This window comes from Xiphophorus couchianus, chromosome 7, assembly GCF_001444195.1.
Source record: "Xiphophorus couchianus chromosome 7, X_couchianus-1.0, whole genome shotgun sequence".
NCBI lineage: Eukaryota > Metazoa > Chordata > Actinopteri > Cyprinodontiformes > Poeciliidae > Xiphophorus > Xiphophorus couchianus.
The window spans coordinates 1,860,125-1,880,667 of record NC_040234.1 but is presented as its reverse complement, the minus strand read 5'-3'; the positions used below and the strand labels follow the sequence as shown (position 1 = coordinate 1,880,667).

The window sequence follows — 20,543 nt, the reverse complement described above, 5'->3', positions numbered from 1 at the left end:
CACAGCTGAGACTCCGTGATGTTTGTTTTCCATGCCTTACCCACAGCTCCTTTGTTTGCCAGGACCAGGTCAGTGATGTCTTTCTTCTTCTTCTTCACTTTCAGGCCAAATATGTTCTTTTCCTTCCTGCTAAAGAAACAGCAAGTTTGGTATTCAATCATTTTCACTTTATGGATTATTTTACAACTGAGCCATTAAGAAAAAAATCCCAAACGTTTGGTGAAAAACATTAGTATAAAATATGGACAAGTTGTTATGAACTGAAAACAGTCTAAAGTTCAGTCTGTGTGAATGTAACTGGTAATTAAATGCTCTCTTTAGAAACCAGTAATCACAAAACCTATTGAACCTGATCTAAATATATTTTCTGTGGATATAACTTTGTTTATTCTTTTATTACACTACGTTCAATAAAGTTAAACTCAAAGTGTAAATTAGATTTTTGTTTTAAAATTGAAACTATTCAAGCAGAACATAGGCAAATTTGAATTTTTATGGCCAAAGACAGAAACCGATATTTCTGTTTGTTTTATTTCCTTATTATGTTTCAAATAGTCCAGGTTTTTAATTTTATTTTCATTTTTCCAGACAGGTTCCGAATTCTGTGAACATGTGGGATGCACTGAACGTCCATCCTGAACGTGTCGTCCCACATGTGTTTTCACCACTAAACAGATGTAGATTCACAGTAGCAAATAATAATTAGCTCTGGTTAGGATTAAAAAAACCTTTGTTGAACTTTTGCGTCACATTGCAAGCCTGATGTCAAAAAAGGTCCAATTATTGAGGCCATCAGGTGAAACCTGTGCTGCTAGTTTAAGCTCAGGTTCTGAGAGTTCAAATACAATAAAACATGAAATATGGAAAGAAAAAGCAAACTAAAATTTTTACTCAATGGACAAAAAAGAAAACAAGTGGTATCCCACATAAATGTCTTCTTGTTGTTTTCTTTATTTGAAAAGCATAAATCAAACAGATAAGTCAGATAAACATAATTTCTAAAAAATCTAACATGTTCCTGAAAGGAACATTTCTCCTTTCTTGTATTGCACATAGATTGAGGAAGGAAAGAATTTTTTCAGCAGGTTTGCTCTTCTCTGCCAGATTACTCTACTCTAACCATTGTTTCCTCTTTTGCAAATCAGAAGAAAGACACAATAATCTATCTGCTGTCAATTGTTGTGACTTTTGTCCACAGCAGAATCATTATTTCCAGAACATATTCCTCACCTGACGTCTTCCGCTAAAAGCTTCCTTATTTCTCTAACATCCTGAAGCAATTTACAAATTTTACTTGTTGCTTCATATGTAAAAATAAAACTGATCACTGCAGAGCCTTAAATATACTGGCTCTTCTGTCACTTGGCTTCACTTTAAGACGATATTTCTCTGTTTAACCAGCTGTGGTTTCTGTTAATCAGGCTGTCACAAATATTTTGCGGTTTGTGATTGGTGAAAGGGAGCAGCCCTTCTCTTGTCAGATAACAGGAAAGTCTACCACTGTCCATATATAAATACTTTTACATATTTAATGTGCTGAATTGGTTCGACTCTAGCATGGCAGTACATTCAGAGTTTAACTATTTAACACTTACAATGCCTCATTCAATATGAAATGTTAGCTTCTTATCTAATCTCATTATTTTAACTCTGCAAAAGTAATAGATTTAATTAGACAACATTGACAGTATTTACCTCATTAAGCAAAATATGTAAATGGGATAAATGTTCTAGCTGAGTAAATACTTAGGACTTGTTCAGGGTGTTCACTGCCTCTCTCCCATTGGCCACTGGAGAAAGGCATCAGACCCCAAAGCAAAGCTTTCCTCTATGCAAACAGCATAAGGCTTAAACTCAGTCTCTTTCTGATTGTAAACCAACATGCAAAAAACCCTAGTTTGTCTGTTCTCTGATGATATTTTAAGGATTTTGTAAACTTCTTTTAGCATCTTGTAGTCTGACTTCTTGCTTTTTTCAGTCAGACCTGGACATGTTGACAAGTTCTGAATGCAATCTAGAGTGGAAAGGCTGATTTCTGATTCCTTTGGCACTTATTTGAGCCTTTCATAAGATTCACAAGTGGCTCCAATCTTCCTTGAAACTATTATTAATAATAATAATGTTGGCTGACCATAATAATATATGAGGTTTAAACTAAGAAAAAACATCTTCAAGATGCATGATGTGCAGCTGATATGATATGCCTGAATGATTTATTCATTTTAAATGAGAATAAATGGAGGTGATCCTAACCTACCTATTTATCACTAGCAGTTTTATTTATTATTTTACCCAACTGTTTAAAATGTCTTTCTCTCCGTTTTCATTTCAAGTGTTCTTAGATTTTATATTACAGTACCATTGGTTTCTTATTTTTAGTAAATTTGTAAAATTCTCAAAACTTTTTTTTAAATTGTCAATAGTTTCTCCAGACAAAACAAGACAAACTAATTGTTAGTTTTAAAGAAATGTGTAAGTATTTATATTTGATTTTACTTTTTTACATAAACTATTATAGGTTTTTTTTTAAATAATTGTTTCCAGGGTTTCACAAGAATATTTCAATACCTTCCTGACCCATATAAAAGCTTTTGTCATTTTTTTAAAGAAGCCATGAACAAATGTACAACTTTAAGATTTAACTAACTTTAAATGCAACACTGAACAGGGAATCTGAACTTATTAAAGACTCAACAGCTCAAACAGTTGATTAAATGTAAGACTTTTAAAGTCAGACTTTCAGACATACATGCAAGAAAAATGGGACGAAATAACTTTAGAAATGTGAAATTTCTTCAGAAATTCTCAAATATTTCATAAGTGTTGTGGGATGGAATGAACTACACAACATCCAATGTCTCCATTATGTTCTGCAATATTATTGTTATCCATGCTTGAATTTGAGACGTAAATGGGGAAATCTAAAGAAATGTAAATAAAATTCCAAAATGTACAATAAAATAAATTTTGGCTAAGTAGAAAATAAACATCATAAATCTAAAACAGCTTAGTGTAAAACTTAAAGGAACTTTTGCTTATATTAACAATTAATAGAAAATATGATTGCTGAGAGCCAAATCTCCTACCTTGTTTTGGGATCCATTGTTACTCTCAGGACAGATTATATGAAGATTTTCAGACCTGCTCCAGTTTGACATAAAGTTTAACTGAAAAACAGTCAGATCAGCTGATTGGCTGAAGTATTTGTTCAGGGAATGATGATGCTGATGATGTGAAACTGCAGGAACATGTGGTTGGCCCATGCACTCTGTTTTGCATTTCAGCTTCTTTCTTTTATTTCGTTAAAGCTCGGGGCAAAGCTATTGGTCAAATCATTATTTAAACGGTCATTTCTCATCATAAAGACTTAACTCATGAGTATTTAAAGAGATTTTATTGTTCCCGAAGTTCTTCAATAACAACAAAGCTCATCAACTGCCATCTGTTCAACAGACTTAACAGATGATAGGAGTGTTTACCCTGTGTGTGTGTGTATAGGTAGACTGGTATTCTTGTGACCAGGATGTTTGAAACTGGCAGAGCTAACAACTCCACCCCAGGTAAACAGAGCAGCTTGCAGCCTGCAGGTAGAGATCAGCAGCAGCCAGGTGGATCACAGTCACCTCAAACTGAAAAATCTTCTCCTTATGTACACTGTGGACATCCAGCAGACATACAGCTGATTTTTATGAAGAGCCAAAGTTTACGTGCTGTGAGATTGATTTGAGAGTTAGTGCATTTATATGCCGATCTAACACATACTGATGTCTGTATTTCAATTTATTAGATTGTGTGATAGCAACGCTGAGATAAAGAAAATAAACCCTAATTTCCAGTTCTGGAGCAAAAATGATCAGATTCAAACTTAAATGATTAAAACCTTAGATTATAGGTTAGGGTTACTCAGTTTCTACTCATTTGAGGTAAAAAATGAGTTGATGGATTTTTATTGATACAAGAAGATTCACACTAAGTCAAAAGGCTATAATTTTTTGCTAACAAACCTGTACTCTCAAAAATGTACCCGTCTTTTCTTATTTATTGATTGATAACATAATTAACTAATTCTTTCATTTAAGGTTTCTCATGCTTTTGAATTGGTTGGAATGGACCTCGTTGAAAAATTGGCTCAAACAAAGTCAGGACACCAATATGTGTCCTGAATAGTCATCATTGACTATTTCACCAAGTAGCCACAGGCTTACACACTGAAGACAAAGTCTGCTCCAGAAGTGACAGATTGCATTGGAACATTTGTGCATCAGTTTGAAACCACAAAGAGAATTTTGTAGCAAAGTTGTAGATGGCCAACCAAATACCTGGGATGAGTACGTGGATGCTGTGTTATTTGGACTTTGAAAAAGAAGCAAATAATTACCCAGTACTCCCCCTATGATGGTTGGGAAGAGAGGCATGGTAATCTTCTGAAGTTCCCGAAAACGTCTTTGTAGGGTTCTGGGCAATCAGAGGTGCAGGATGCATTTATGGGAAAAGATGCCCTTCTGTCAAGAGTGAACATCTACAAGTTATCTTTAAATGTTAAGACAAGTGATTGTTAACATCATAATATGACACTAAGCATGTTTTTCAGGCCGTACATGAATCTCCTGATGCAGACTTAGTGGAAGTAGAAGATATTATGAAGTGTAGCACCTGATCTTGTTGATGTGAGCTTTTGTCTTTAGGACTTTCATACCAGAAAATTACTATCAATCACAATATAATGTTTTCATAATGTTGCCTATTGGATTTACAAGAGTGATGTTCACTTCATACAAGAGGACCACATACAAAGTCTGCAAACTGACCAGGAAAGGTAAAGCACACAAACTTGTTTTATAAAATGGGTTTTTCTCCCCCCCGTCTTAAACCTCAGCCCTTCGTTCTACGCTCTTCTTCGTAAGGTCTGGTCTCTCAGCTATTAGGAAGCAATTGTTTGCTGGAATGCCGAAAATCAATGTCATTGTTCACAACTTATTCTGTTTGCTGAATGAATCGGGTGAAAATTTTCCAGGTCAAATATCTTAAAAATTATTTTGTTAAAAATTTTCAGAAAATTGTTTGTTTGCCTAAGTGATGTGCAACGTGCAATTGCAGGAGGATCGCATGGAGGGAAAATGTTTTCTGCAGGTCATTAAAAAGCATAAATTTATTTTGCAGAAATCAAGGCATTTTCTGTAATTTTCTCATTAAAATTGCAGGCAGATAAAAATATCTCTAGATATTTTCCCCTCCTCTCTGGGTCGGTATCACGTCTTGTATGATAGAACTGCTGCTTTTCTGAGGACTAAGTAATGGCTTGGCTCCCTGTCAGTATTTACTGTTATCATTAAACTGAACACAAATCTAAACAAATTAGCTAATTTCAACAATACTACTTAGTAATCATATAAATAGTCTAATACTGAATATTTGTAATAATAAATATATATGGCATCCTTGCTAATAACACAAAGCAGCTGAGAAAATTACCTTTTTAAAATTATCAAATTAAAACTAGAATATCATTTTTTAGCAGCAGAGTATATTGAGATTTACGTATCTTTTCAGCCAAAGTTGAAGAATTATAAAATTTACCGAAAAATAAATGAAAGAACTTACTTTTGGTCTTTCTAAAAGTTTTAGAGGGTCAAACTGATGAAATTTCGTGTTGACCATGTGACTTCTGGAATGCTCCAGATTTTTCCAGTGGGGTTATATGTTATGGTAGCAGAGCTTAGTCAGGGACACAACTAACTGAAATGTGTGTTTTAGCAGAAATACATTGCTTCAGCTGTGCTTTTATCTAACATCACTATATTATTTTGTTAAGAAAAATGATTTTTTTGGGGGGCGGGAGGTTCATATCCCTGGGCCTCCACAAGATTTATGAGCACCTATGTTGTTTGAAAAGTGAAACATTTTGAGATTTTTTTTTTACAAAGATAAAGTACAATTAGATTAAAGTAATTCACCATATTTAAAAAATGTATACTATGAGATGGTTTTCCAGGTCCAAAATGTCAATAAGATAAAATGGAGATTCACTGCTCAACAAAAATGGCTTGGAAAAAATCCACAACTGTTTCTGTGGTGAAAAACAGTTCAAATTCAAACATACTTTATTGATCCCAGAGGGAAATTAAATGTTGTAGCTCATATTATGTAAGGTTCTTCAAAGAGTTCTTATATAAAGCACTCATAACAACAAAAAAAAATCCCCTCTTTATGCACAATCTTGACCAGTAAAGATTATTCTCATTCATATACTTAATAACATGTATATATTAATAAATTATGTACAGTGTAACTGTTGCTGTCGAGCTGTGGTTTATTAGGTAGCTAAACAATTTCTAATACGTTGAAAGCAGTAATTGACTTTATGGTTCTTAGGAATCATATCTTAATTTGTAGAATTTGTGAGGATGAATGATGTGACAAATCAGTGACAAATATTTTCAAACCAGCAGTATTTCTGTTTTCACTCATAAACAATGGAAAATGCACTATGAACCCACACATCAATTGGTCCGTCAAACTATATTTGGTCTACGTTATTCCCATATTTACTTAATTTGATTTCACTTCCTGAAACCTTTAGTTTAACTGAAAGATATAAATTATAAATGATGCAATACTTAGAAACCAAAACACAAGTTATACATTTATTTTACACAGTGATAAGACTGTAAGTACATTTCAGTAAGCATTATCACAGTTCCAACATTCAATTTTTGAATAAGAAATAATTGTTTTCTGTCACAATGTCGTACCCACCATTTAGCTGCAAATGTGTCTCAATTCAAAGGCAGTTTAATTGTGTTTTCATGTCTTCAGTTTCATTTTTCCTGCTTTTCTTCTGTTCCCCATCAGGAGGTTTTATCTGAGAAAGGGACAACCTTCAACCTTGTGTCAAAGTCCAATTTGTCTGTCTTCCCTTTACACATCCCTCCCGTTGGCTGTTGTTAAGCTCTATTCTTCACTATGTTATCGTCCTGTTTTACATCGTCAGCCGCCATCTTGTTTTCTTCAAACTTGAAAGGTTGGTCACTTGTAAATATCTGAAAGTAGTTGCAGTGAGAAAACTAATGAGTAGCATAAAATCTAGAAATCTTAAAGTTAACTCAGTCTGAATTCAGACTAATGTCTATTTAAGTTTATAAACTTCAATAAAGTTAAACTTCTGTTTGTCACGACAGAAGTTGGAGATATTGTGTACTGTAGCTGATTCAGACCCTTAGCCCTTCAGACTTTGTTGTCTACAAAGATTAGTACAGATTAGTTTTCAGATACAAACAATAAAAATGCAGCGTTCAGTTTCTGAGTTATAAGATCAAAGAAAGATTTTCCTCTTGGTTTTAAATGTAATTTAACAACTGCAAACTGTCTTTTAGCGCTTTGTACTCCGAGTTCTCGGTGCAGCTGGTTGATGTCATTGGAGTAGAACTTGGATCCCTTCTGAAGCTCTGTTAGCATCAGCGCTGGACGTCACTGATTTCTGGAGTCTCTCTTTTACTCTACAGAGTCCCAGTGAAAATCACTGATAGTATTGTTGAGACATAGTTCTATCCTGGCACTATCTAAATAAATACTTCATGGGCTCAATGGCCACTGTAGATCTACAAAAGCCTTGTGTTAGTAATTGAGAAGTGTCAAGAGCTTGTTCTCCTCAAAGTTTGAAAAATAAATTAAAGCTATTGCACAAATGAAATGTACATTGTCTAACACATCAGCAGAGTCTTCTTCAGTATTGGATATTGATTTCATACAGCTGTGCAAAAGGAAGCACCAGCCTTTTTACTTGCAATACTTTATTTTTGGAATTCCAATTTGCACAATTATATGGCCAATGGAAACACAGTTAGTATATTAGTAAGGCCTAAACTCTCAACCCTCCACCACCCTGCAACATAGTTGATGTGAGTTGATATGTAGTGCTAGGTTATGGCAGAATTCATACTTTAGTCCAGTGTGTCCTAAGTACATTCTTCTAGTTGTCCTGTCATTAATGCTAATGCAACTTTTGCAAACCTAAATTATGGGAAACAAAGCAGTTTTCAGTCTCTTTTATTGTTCTCTCAAGAGCAGAACAATAAAGGACTGACTGAGTCTTATAGAGTCTGATATGGTTTAAACGAGCCAAACTTTCTCTCAGTATTGTTCACTCCTTATAATTTTGTCAATTTTCTTAGATGTTTATCACTGAATACCAATTTTATGTTGAAAAGGGACTGGAAAAGTTTGGAAATTCATTTCAGTAACACTTTATTTCAAGGGGTGTGCATACAACTGATATGACACTGTTACACTAAAAGTTGCATTAAAAGTGTCAACTTAAAATGTCATTATTTACCAAATGACACTCTGTGACAATAGTCATAAACATTAATAAAGACTCCTTCATATTCCTGACAAGTCATGTCAGTTTTATGCATACACCTTCAAATAAAGTCTTACCTTTATTTGATTGATGGGCAGCAACAACTACTTCTCAAAGACCAATGATCCATTTCTTTCTTGCTGTTGTGTGTGAGAACCAGGAGCTGGTCAGCAAACTGAAAAAAAGCCTTTACTTTTATAACACAACTCATACTGACTTGGGATTAGCTAATTGATGCCTTTGATAAGCTGCAAATGATAAGTTACCCGACTAAATTGTTTTGTCATTACTGTTGCTTGTGTATTTTATTCCCACAAAGTTTTTTTTTTTGCAATCTTGCTTTATTTTTCTGTTAAAATTAGATATGCAATGTGTTACTTTTAATGATTTGGTAAATTTGTCCTGGTTTTAACACCTACCAAAGTGCCAACTACTAATTTAAAAAGGTAGTATTTACTTCTTCACAATCTAAACTCAGTCACTGCATTCACCAGACCACAGGCTACATGTATGGCAAAATCCAGCCGCACTATTACAAGACCATTACTGAAGTTTCTCCTATTAATAACTGTAAAGCTTCTTACATCATTGGGGACACTTTGTTACTACTTCCATCACTGATGTCATGTCATGGAAATGAAGAAGTACCCCTAGACTTGCCAGATAGGATGTGGAGGTGAGGCACAACAATGGATTAAAACCTGTTTGCTTAGCACAAGATGAAGGTATGCAAACCTACATGTAATAAAAACAGTTTTCTTGTTACTATTGATTTGGGGGACCTCAACAGGCAGTGCCAAGCTTCAGATTCAAGCTCAGACAACCAGCCACTGATAGCTTAGAAGGGAATCTTACCTGGGAAATGCTGGCTGGAACTTTAGGAGAAGGAAGTGATGACACTGGCTCGAAAAAGGAGAGATGGACTTTGAAGGTAAGGGTGTCAACAGTTCATGTGAAACTGGAGAGGCTGCTAGGTGAGACATTTTGTACAAATGTAGTAAACATGTCTGGGCTGTTTGGGTAGATGTGGAAAAATTGGCAAACATAGAAGAATGGAAGATGTTAGATGGATGATTCCATCTGTCTAACATGAAGGAAGTGAAGGATGCAGGCACATACATGTTGACATGGTTCCAAGTTAAGGTTCTCCCAATGAGGTGGAGTAAAATAATTTAGGAAAGAGTTTTGTTGGTTGGACGGAAAACAAGAAGAAAGCTAAAAAGAGATTCCATGGGATAAGCCAGGGATTGAAAAAGAAGATGGAAGTCCCTTGTTGTGTTCAAACAAAGATCAGTTGTGTCAGAAGGAGCAGGAGGCTTTTGAAATTGGAAGGCAGGAAGGTAAATAGGAAGAGAAAGGACGGAAGGACAGGAAGATGATGGAAGTGTTGTTGTTAGGAGTACAGAGCATCAATACCTGCAGGAGAGAGAACCAGGGCTTGCAGAATATCAGACAGAGAGACAATCCCTCTCACCACATCTTCTTTGTCGACCAAAACTAGTCGATGAACCTGAAAGGAAAATATGAAACCATTTGGTTATAATCTTTTCAATCACAAATTAAGTGTGCAAGCTGGCTTTCTCCATTGTGGTGTTAGAGTCTTTCTAGTATCCACTAGAATGACACCTTTTTTCAATCGCTCTTTTCAGGACTATCAGATTATCTTGCTTCTACTTTACTCAACCCTAGCACCATCCTTCGTCACTTCAACTCTCTGCAGCCACTACATCCATAATCCTTCTCTAAGGGTCATCCTTTTTTCTTTTTCCCTGGCATGGTAAATCCTTTTTTGTGTTACACTCAGTGCCAGAATTTACCCTTAGTGGTCGCGGGGAGGGGATGTAACAGACGACACATCTGCTTCACATAAACCAGATTTCTTTAGCATTTTTACAATTTGATGGAAGAATGGTTTTATCAGTTTTATGTCATCTTGTGACAGAATATGTGACAGAGTTGGGAGTTACCTCAGCTTTAGCTATGCGGTCGATGATGGCCTCCAGTGTTTCGTGTGGATAACATTTAAGGACTCCTTCAACCCAGCAGGATCTTGACGTGAGGGCCTCTTTCATTGTCATGTTTAAATTGTTGTAATTTTTTTGAGCAGCAAGGTTCTTGAGGGGAGAAAAAAAATGTCACAAAGCTAAGTTTCCCTTTGTTTACTTAAAGATAAAAGAGACTGAATTTTAAATTCACTTACAATGACATCAAATCTGGAGTATAGTGCCAAAACTTTACCTGAAACAGGTGTAGAAAAACATAAATGAAAAAGTATTTGAAATTTTACTAACTGAAATATTTGAAATCATTAAACAAATATTAACATCAGAGAAAGATAACGTGATTAAGTCTTATAGTAAAGACAGTCAAACAAGGCATCGTGATCTGGGAATCAGTCTACATGACTTACTGCTAATTAAAATATGGATTTAGAATTCTAGCAGAAAATCCTTGAGCAGATTGTCTGCCCAACAGTGCATGAGCTCAAGCTCATTTGGACAATGATCCTAAGAACATGAACAAGTCCACCTGTAAAGGTTTAGTAACTTACACTGAACTGAGAGGTTGTGGCTTGCTGGTTAATGCTGGAAAACCCTCAAATGTGAAGTAGCACTGATGTGGATTCACCAGGATTATGTTGTGCAGTTAAGCCCAAATCTTAGAATTGTTTTGGTATACCTTGCTCATTAACCACAGGCAGGGCTGACACTCTTCTTTCCACAAAAATAGCCAGAGCTTCATAGACAGAAGCAGATTCCTGGATTGTTGCAATCTCCCTAAAGGTACCAATCGGCACCTCATTGATCTGCTTTTGAAGAAACCTGGGTTTAGGAATCATGGATCCCTAGAAGAATAGACTCATTAATTTGATGAAGCATGGGCATTTCTAGAGCACAGAGTGCAATCTGGAATTACAAACATGAGTCTTTTCTTACAAAGATGTGAAGGAATTTGAGGATCCGCTTGTGAGTCAGGATGTGGAGGACATTTCCAGAAGCTGGGTCAATAACTGGGAGCCGGTGGATCTTATTCTTTAACAGTGAGTAGATGGCATCAAACAAACTGAAGAGACAAAAATAGTTTCTTTAGGTAAATACTGGCTCTGTCATGATGTGGCTTGGTTGAGGAGGTGAGGATGGACGCAGTAGACCCAGGCTGATGTGCGATAATGATGGTTTTAATGACAAACACGAGAGAACAGAAATCCAGGCTGCACTGGTGAAAAATGATGGGAACTCTGGTAGCGATGAGAGGACACAGGACTAATGATAAAGACTATGACAGCAGTGACAAGGACCCGACGGGGAGCAGGTAACACAGACGATCAAGGGGAAGACGAGACTACACAGGAACTAAATTAACAGAAAAATACATATTCTCACAGGCTCACTATTTGCTTAAGCTAGCGGCGTGACCCCTTCTCTTCTGACCAATAAACTCGTTAGATTTTTTTTTTACTACAACATTGTGAAATCTAAAGACTCTAAAAGCAAGCTATTTGGGTTCTATTAGACTTTTCTCAACGCCTCATGTTTTGCCATTCTTGATTGGGTCAGTCAGATCAACGCGTTCCTGTGTTTGGTGTTTCTAAGTCCAGACAATGCTACTGCCTGTATACATCCCATGGACTGTAAAGCTACCATTGGTGTGGGATCTGTCTGTGTCAGCTCCTTTCTAGCTAACTCTTGATTTTAAGAGCAAACTTCAAAAAGCCTGAAAACAAAATTCTGTCAAATGCAGTGTAAGAAATAAAAGCCAGGCATTTGTCCATTCATTCTGCTTTTTTTTGTTGTTTTTTTACAGATGGTTTTATTAACAAACAAAAAAAACACTAGAATAAAATTCAGCCTTTGAGGCGTTAACAAGAAATAATATTGTAGGAAGTTTTATGGCTTATTTCCAATATTTACCATAAAGTAGTGGCTGAACACTAGCTCAGTTGTTAGATTCAGAAAAATCAGTGTCAGACTTTCATTGCACTTTGGAAATCTCTTCAACAAATTTAAAAATGGCTACTGAATAATTTGAGTATAGAGCAGGGCTACACAGTGGAGCAGTAGGTAGCACTGTTGCCTTGCAGCAAGTCATTTTTAATAAATTCAAATATCCATTGCAGTGAGGCGTTATGCAAGTGTTAAACACACTTTTCATTAAGACCAGTTTTCTGTATTAAACATGTTTATGATTAATATTCTAATTGCAAATGTGATGCAAGCAGAAAATCCTCATAAGTAACAGAAACATCAGTCTTTGTGTAATTGGAAGATACAGTTTACAGTTTGTTCTCAGTTAAACGAGACACATACAGCTGTATATCTGTAGACTAATAAAACTATTTAATGTAAAACATTCATTTATTAAAGACAATGTTATCACGGTGAAGTGAAGTTTTAAAACTGGTTTTTCTTTTACATTCAGTTCTTTGTAAAATCTGGGAAAATAGAATTTAAATAGTCGTGCAATGTGGAAATAAATACAAATAAAGTAAGGCAGGAAATTTAAAGAACAAGTGTTCCTTTACCTGGACTCAGGTTTGATGCTGATGAGTCTGTTGACTGAATACTGCAGATAGATTTCTGTACCAAAAAAACACAGAGAAGCAAATTTTAAACAAAAAATAACCAGAATTTTGTGAGATTGTTCTTTTCAATCAGTTCCACTTATTTTCTTTAGCTTCATAAACACAATGCAATCAATGTATAAGCTGACATATAAGCACACATTACATTGATTATCAGATGATAGCAGAGTAGACTGGAATGGCCTGAATTCATCGTCAGAGATCGTTAATCAGTAATTATTTTTGAACAAAGTTCTTATAAAATAACTCAATAAATCCTCTGATCATTTATCTGTACTACACCTGCACCTACAGCCTCACCCTCATTCCAGCCAATAGCAAACAGTTAAAAAAGAATCAAAGCTAGCCAGAAAAGGTTATATAGGCTCTACAAGTATGAGAAAAGACTTGACAAGGATTCAGTATTCACTCATTCAAAAGTTCCAGCTGTGATCCTGTCAGTGCTTGATGCAGTGCAGCTGGTTCTTAAAAGTATCAGATTTTTGTGGGACTCTGCAGTGTAAAGCTAAGCTTCTCTACACAGCTGCCTGTTAACGTCACTGTGCAGCTGTTACTGAAGAGACACACTCAACTGACTTGCTTGATGAAAGTAATCATTTCTGTTGAAACACAAAATGAATTAGTTATGGTCTATTTAAAGATACATTTGGTCATAGGCTACTATAAATAGTTTGCATGTAATAGCAATGTTTTTCCTCAGCTTTAGTATGAATGTAAAGAAAAGAACCATCAATAAGAGATATCTAAATGTTTCATAGGAAATCCATGAATGGATTTAGAAATTGAGCAGAAGTTATAAACTAGCAGGGTATTCCTTTCAGACCTCTCCATGTCTCTATTTTGTGTTCTTCCAGTTCGTAGATCTGAACCTGCAGACAGAACAGGCATCCATTAGTCCTGCCACAGAGAAACTTCAGTCAGATTAAAGATCACTCAATTTAATTCTGAAGCTCACCAAGGGAGACTTGTAGTAACGATGAAGGATGTTAATAAAGTCCGTAATGGTTAGCATACCTGCACAGACGAACAGAATTTCTATAGTTACCAAACAATAAATTACATGTCGCAAATGTTTAGACATTTGCATGATGAGGAAAAAATCACAGGGTGTATAAGTGGTACCTTTGCTTGTATTTAACTATTCAGTTACTGAGAACTTTTGCATGAGAATTTATTTTGATACTGGCTGATACTGCCATGATCAGCCATGTTTCCTCTAAGGTCAGAGGTTAAGGGTAGAAAAGATACATTAAATCTACTAAGGTGTGGTGCTCCCTTTCAGTCCTGTGTTGCTGGAACTTTTAACCTACTTTGGCAGTTAAAAGTACTAAAAGCGTTAGAGCATAACAACCACAACAAAGTCTTTGAAGCTCACACATTGACAGAACCGTAGAACTGAAACACTGCTGCAAACAATGATCTTTTGTCAGAAGAAGAAACAGCTAACAGACAGATGCAGCAGTGTTGTATGATCCAGAATTAGAATTCTGGATCTGGAGTTGGTGAGATTAGTAAAGTGACTCCAGAGGTCAGATAAATATGTAACTCCAATAGATGTTCTGTTGGATGGCCCTGTTGTAGCTGAGAGAAGGAAATCTCCATGTGTGATCAGAGGAGTTATCTGATCATTCCTTTTTTTATCCAATCACCATCGCCTACCACTGATTGATATGCATCTATTCCATGGGACAATTTAGTAAAGTTGCTTTAAATGTACTATTGTAAGTGAGATCAAAACATTGAGAGCTGAAGCCACCGTCAGTGTCTGGAACTTTAAGACCACTGAGTCTGAGAAATATGAAGCAAACAGTGAAATAATCTAAGTGCAGCAGCACAACCTGAACTAAAAGTTTGTTTCCATCTCTTAGATTACAAAGCTTCCTCTTGACTTCACACCCAGATTTTTTCTGTTTAATTTTTTGACCTTTCAATGATGTTAGTGTGTAAAAAGAGATGTTAGAGTTAATGGTGATCATGAACCCAAGTGTCTCCTTAACCTGTTACTGCCTGGAAGCTTAGCATGCATTTTTAAAGCTGCTGGCATTTTAATTACAATAGTCATGATGAGGATGAGAGCATATCCTCCTGATTGTAATACAACACTGCTAACTGCTGACCCACTTTCATTTGAAACCAGTGAGCCTAAAAGGCTCATGTGTTCCACCGGAGGCTCACTGGACAAAGGAGCCTAAATTCTTTTCACAGTAATGATTACACAAACAAAGAATTAGCATAAATTATTGACTTTTTACTGCTGTTAGAAACCAAGAGACTTTATTTTTGTATCATCAACTTTGTTCCACTAATATTTGGGTGTTTGTTCTTGTCCGCCTTCTATAAAGCTCTGTTCATGGAATCTGGATAAATTTCAGTGCAAAAAGGGGCAAAGTACCAGTGGGAAGCCAAACACCTTGTGAATCTGATCTCAGGCAGAACTGCATCAGCAACCATCATTCATGATTCAGTAGAACCACATGGACAAGAGAATCACTATGGAAAGTCTTTCTTAGCATTGCTATGCATTATATTCACCAAAACCACTAGAAAATTACAATGGAAAAAACTGAAAGCATTGGTCCAGAACAAAATCATAATGTAAATCCAAACTCCAGGCTCTGGGATCAGCTCCCTGGCAAAGTTCAGCATTAACATGGAAAACTGCAGCAGAGATCAAGGAACAAAATACTGTACACTTCCTTCAATGATGAGTCTTTTTCCGGGCCTGTCCTTTCTATTTTTAGCACGATAATAAAAACAATTACTTTGTGCACATTTTTAAAGCAGCGGTTCCCAACTGTATGTGATAAAGATCATCTCAGAAGTCAAATAATGATAATAGTTAAACATACTGTATTGTAAGCGACACAAGGAATATAAAAAACCCTAGTTAGAAATTTTAAAAAGTAACAGAGTTTATATTGTTATGGTTTGTTACGTCATTGGTTAAGACAGTAGCATGCATACTCAACCAATAATTGGGCTAATGTTTCCCTTCCATGGTTAGTTTGTGGGTCAAACACTGAAATGTCAAAGACTTTTCTGAAGTGGGTTAGGTTAGAGGCTCTCTGGTCTGGCCCAGTCCCTCTCTTATTGCTGAATCATGAACTCTGACCTTTACTTAGGTAAGTGAGACTCCTGATGCTTCAGTAAGTGTTTTGGGGTCTGTTGGATGAATCACTGATGTTTTGGAGTCATTTGAGTTGGTCGATCACAACTGATAGGCCCCAACAGAGCAGTGGGTTAAAGTCACTCCACTTATTAAATGTCACCTCAAGGCGGGTAAAGGTTGATACAGGATTGTGGAACAAGTGGGGAAGTAGGAAAAGGTAAAGACAGCAGCAAATGGTTCCGGCCACTTCTTCACACAGAGTGGACACGTCCCATTATCCTCCACTGGATGTCTGATCACAGAAATATGCTGATCGGCTGATTATGATGCAGTTTATAACATGCCGAAGATTTTGAGGCAACAACAATGACAGCAGCAATAACTAATATTGCTTGCAAAGCCATGCACTTCATAATGAACTCACATCATCTGTGACCTTTTATTCTGTAACTCATGTAATAACATGGATGTCAACTGATCTACAGACTGGAGGACTTGACGCTCGTGGATTTATTGGTTGCTGGTTTCATCATTTTGAAGCTGCAGTGATACTTCAGCAGAACTGGACAGAGAAGCAGCAGCTGAGAACATCTGATCTCAGTGGAAACAGAGAGGCAGCAATAATGCTTCAGAGTAGGAGTGGATCATAGCTTCATCGTAGCAGAACAGCTGCAAAGGTTTGCTGAAAAACCTAACGTGTCCACTCAGGCTAAACCAGTTCAGGAATCATGAATAAATATTGAGATGTTCCTGTTCCCACCTACAAAACACTGCAGCTTGCTGTCCCACAGCGGTGCCGCCCGCACGCCGTTCGCCACCAGAGCAAAGAAAGCCTTCTTCACCTGAGTGAAACAAAAACTTGATTAATAAAATCCAAACCTATGAAAGCAATTTGAGCTTTTGCTGCTAAAAAAATTGCACCTGCAGCGTTGTATCAAAGATGACCAGTTTGGAGCTTCTGGGCATGGCATCATAGCAACTGTGACTCTTCATGAAATTCATGTAAATGTAGGTGTCAGGATCTGCTCCTGCAGGGGGCGCCATGGGGTATGTGGCATATGTACAGACACCTATGAAAAACACAAAGTGAGCTTGTAACAAAACTGAGAGCTTGTGTGAGGGTAATACATTCTTATGTTGGGTTTATAGAATGTAGGTGCATGTCAAGCTGCAGTGTGGTTTTAATGATCCCCATTGCTCATGTTTTACAGAAATTCAAACTTCCTGAACAGCCTCAGGGGCATTCTGTCAGTGCAACATTAACTCTTTGTTACAAACAGTTTGGCTACAGAAGTGCTGCTGAGAGTGGAGCAGTTGTAGATAGAAATGATGCCCATAGACAATCATAATGCAGCAGAGATGTGACTGGAAGGAACCACCTCTTCCATCTGACCTTAAGTAATGTTTTGATGTTGGACTTCCGTGTAAGACACAGATTGTCACAGAACAAACACCATGTTCAAGCACACGGTGATTTGTAAATGTACTTTGGTCCAGGCTGCCTTGGGCCAAAGGTCAATGATTGATTTTGTAATTTTATCATCAGACCTGCATCATTCTGTCCAGGACACTTGTGAAGAGAGGGGCAGAGCAGTCCACTGGTCACCCCCTGACTGGGCGATGGACTGTTTAGACGTTTGATTAGGACACACAGAAACTGCACACTGACTCATGAGCGCTACACTTAGCCTCAGTGATGTCTGTTTGTCAGCAAGACACAATTAGCTAACCTTGTTCTTTTCATTTTGTGGATATTTTAGAACATTGCAATACATCAATTTGCTTTGTACCGGAGGGCAAATATTTTCAATCATATATGAATTATATATTTTTATGCACATTTGAGTCCTAAAAGTTGCTCTATTGAGTGAGATCAATCAAATTTAAAAGGCAAATCAACACCTTTTGGTTTTATTGTCTCTTTGAAAAGGATCAGATACCTCTGCTCCTCACCGAGAGAACATCTTCTTCCTCATACTCATCCATCTCAAACAAGGGGACCTGGAAGAGGGAACATATGGCATTTCCATAGGCTTGTAGGAAAGCACACTGATATGGAGGAAAACTACTGTAATTGTTTTGCTTCTCTTCGTTTGACCTTAGGAGTCACAGTTTCTATGTTCACCAAGAAAAACTCACCACAAACCTTAAAAAATAGATCATAGGTCACTAAAAATAATTTTGCTGCCACTCTCCTTGAAACTGGTGATAGTTTCTGTGATTAACTGATTTTCTTGTTATACGACTCGTGAATCGTATAACATTCGATTGTCATAATTCTAAACCAGTATGTTCTTACATAAGAAGACATTTTTAGCTCAAAATTCTCACTTCATAAGCAACTGAAATGCTGAATTACTGGAAGGTCAATGTTCTCTGAAACATCCAGGGGAGTAAAATTACCCAAAATATAAAGTAAATCTTGAATTCTTCAACTTTTATCACAGTCATTCAGTGAATGGTTAAAAAAATAAACTGCCATGTTTTATTTGATAGAAGACAGATTGTGTATTGAGTTCCAGTAAGAATGGCATTAGAAATGGGGCAAAGAGATCAGAACAACATGACATCTGTTATGTGACAGAAACAAACATGACTACATATAGACGCTGCTATCATTAGTCACACCATAGTGAAGCATGCATACCAATAAATGTTTTTATCACCACAACAAGCTTATAAATCACCCCAATCCTGCTATAGAAGGAAAAAATACATGGCTTTCAAAATATATAAAATAATATAAGAATCTGAAAAGTGTGGCATGTGTTTATGTCCAGTGTCAGACAGCATTGCATAACAGCCGGAGGAAATCCACAGCTAAGGTGGGAGAACTATGTCCAACTAGTTGTGCTTTTCACAATTCAAAGCCTGAAATGAAAAGCATCAAGAAGAAAGCCTCTATGGAGAGAAACTTTGGGATGTCAGTCACTACAAACCCTGCAGGGTGGAAGGGGCTCTGACCAAACATGAAAATCTCTTTGTGTGGCAGAAAACTTCTGTTTAAATCTAAAACATTTCTGGATAACTTCACTGACTCCCAAGGTGCTTAGAGAGGGTACAAAAATCCCCTGTTATATAAATTCCAGCAACACTGAAGTCCTAAGAAACAACTTTATATGTAGACCAAAGTATTTCGACTTGTGGCCTTCATCACAGCCATTTAAATAGACAGAATTATGTATTTTCCATTCACATCAAATTATTTTATAGTACAATCAAGTTACCTTCTGTTGTTAAAAAATGCTATATGTATTAAATATGGCTTGAAAGAAATTTGACTTCACAATTTAAAGCCTACCCCAAAAGGAATGCAAAAGACCTGAGAGTGAAGGAGGGGGGAGTCGCCTTCCAGAAAGACCCCAACCATTTCTAAAGAATTCTAATAGTTTTGAATTAGCAACCATGCATTACTCGGTGTTTTTCCTGTTACATACCATCCCACATTACATGTGGTTGTAATGTGATAAAATGAGTAAAGTTCCAAAAGGAAGAATATCCTTTGCAGTACAACACATCCTGAGTAACTGTCCGCTATAGGACCATGGACCATGCACCAACATTAAAACCTTTTCATGTCTGCTGGTCATCAACTAGTCAGCTGGTTCCTACAGTTTGCCCTGAGTGTATTTATCTTCACATGTTGATCTTGAATTGACAAACTTTACTGATCATGCAGATAGAAGGTGAGGAAGGAGCATTTAGAACTGGACCTGCAATAGTAGCCGGCATGTTTTCCTTTACAGCTTCTCAGTTACAGAGTCGTGTCCAAACACAGATACCAACATACCCAGACAAATCACCAAGGAGACTCACCTCTGCAAAGGAATCCATGGCCAGCAAGACTGGGAGATCTGCCTCTGTGGAGACAAGGCGATGGGTGAAGGAGCATCAGATTGCACAGCAGGCTGCACAGAGAGGCCAGAGATGCCTGGCGACCATGTTAGACCATGAAGTGATGAAGATAAAAGTGTAAAGAGAAGGTGAAGACGGCCAGGAGAAGGGAGAGGGAGAGTCTGGTAAGGATTTCCTGTCCTCTGGACAGCTGGGACCGAGTGCCTGGGAGAGACTGGGGTCTAAATCTGGACTGAGGGGTGGGAGACCTGTGGCATTTACAGAGGGAGAGGGAGGGGAAGTAGGAGTGTGTAAGCAAGGGCTGACAGAGATTCTACACACTCATTTAATTGCAAATCAGATGGGACATCTTCATCTGTCAGTGGGAATCATTTGCTTGTTGTAAGTTAAACCATTGAAATGCATCTGAATGAACAGGATGTGGCTTTAAACAGAGAACAGGCTGGTGGATGGCTGGGTGGTCCTATGGTCCCATGAGGAACGCTGGTGGCACAGAGATCACACACACACACACCCCACACCCACACACGCCCACGCATACACATGTTTTGGGTTTGTTTGCCTAAATGGACAGAAGACCCTCATTGAGCTGGAGGTGTAATGTGCAGAATGTCTGCAGGTACACAGCCGCTCTAAAC

The 20,543-nt window shown here is 37.1% G+C and overlaps 2 protein-coding genes across 12 annotated transcripts in view; both read right to left on the bottom strand.

Moving 5' to 3' along the window:
- fer1l6 (fer-1 like family member 6) overlaps positions 1 to 3,198 on the bottom strand; it is a 32,003-nt gene extending 28,805 nt beyond the window's left edge. For 2 of the 3 annotated variants that reach the window (XM_028023694.1, XM_028023696.1), the window contains exons 1-2: positions 3,087 to 3,198; positions 41 to 129 (exon numbers count right to left, since the gene is read on the bottom strand). In XM_028023694.1, coding sequence (XP_027879495.1) covers positions 41 to 129; positions 3,087 to 3,103 — 106 coding nt within the window. In that variant the 5' untranslated portion in view covers positions 3,104 to 3,198. The remainder of the gene's footprint in view (positions 1 to 40; positions 130 to 3,086) is intronic. The other variant, XM_028023695.1, reaches the window with a different exon arrangement.
- A 3,432-nt stretch (positions 3,199 to 6,630) lies between these two features.
- prkag3b (protein kinase, AMP-activated, gamma 3b non-catalytic subunit) lies at positions 6,631 to 20,134 on the bottom strand. Of its 9 annotated transcripts, none has more exons than XM_028023734.1 (15): positions 19,867 to 20,134; positions 17,991 to 18,051; positions 16,972 to 17,120; positions 16,811 to 16,892; positions 13,897 to 13,955; positions 13,765 to 13,810; positions 12,882 to 12,936; positions 11,296 to 11,422; positions 11,039 to 11,204; positions 10,560 to 10,597; positions 10,327 to 10,473; positions 9,776 to 9,869; positions 9,215 to 9,329; positions 8,944 to 9,014; positions 6,936 to 7,040 (listed from the first exon to the last, which is right to left on the bottom strand). In XM_028023734.1, the coding sequence occupies exons 1-14, from the start codon at positions 19,882 to 19,884 to the stop codon at positions 8,945 to 8,947; spliced, it is 1,227 nt and encodes a 408-aa protein (XP_027879535.1). In that variant the 5' UTR covers positions 19,885 to 20,134; the 3' UTR covers positions 6,936 to 7,040; position 8,944. The 9 variants fall into 9 exon arrangements, with proteins under 9 accessions (XP_027879537.1, XP_027879538.1, XP_027879543.1 ...); XM_028023738.1 differs by having other exon boundaries at positions 8,944 to 9,009; XM_028023735.1 differs by having other exon boundaries at positions 9,215 to 9,326.
- Positions 20,135 to 20,543: the final 409 nt, after the last annotated feature.

Coding starts and splice junctions, on each gene's coding strand:
- prkag3b (XM_028023734.1), bottom strand. Junction 13,956..16,810: donor CAAGCTGCAGTGTTTTGTAG/GTGGGAACAGGA, acceptor TCGTCTGTGCAG/GTATGCTAACCATTACGGAC. Junction 11,423..12,881: donor AGCATCAAACCTGAGTCCAG/GTAAAGGAACAC, acceptor TTGTCTCTTCAG/TTTGTTTGATGCCATCTACT.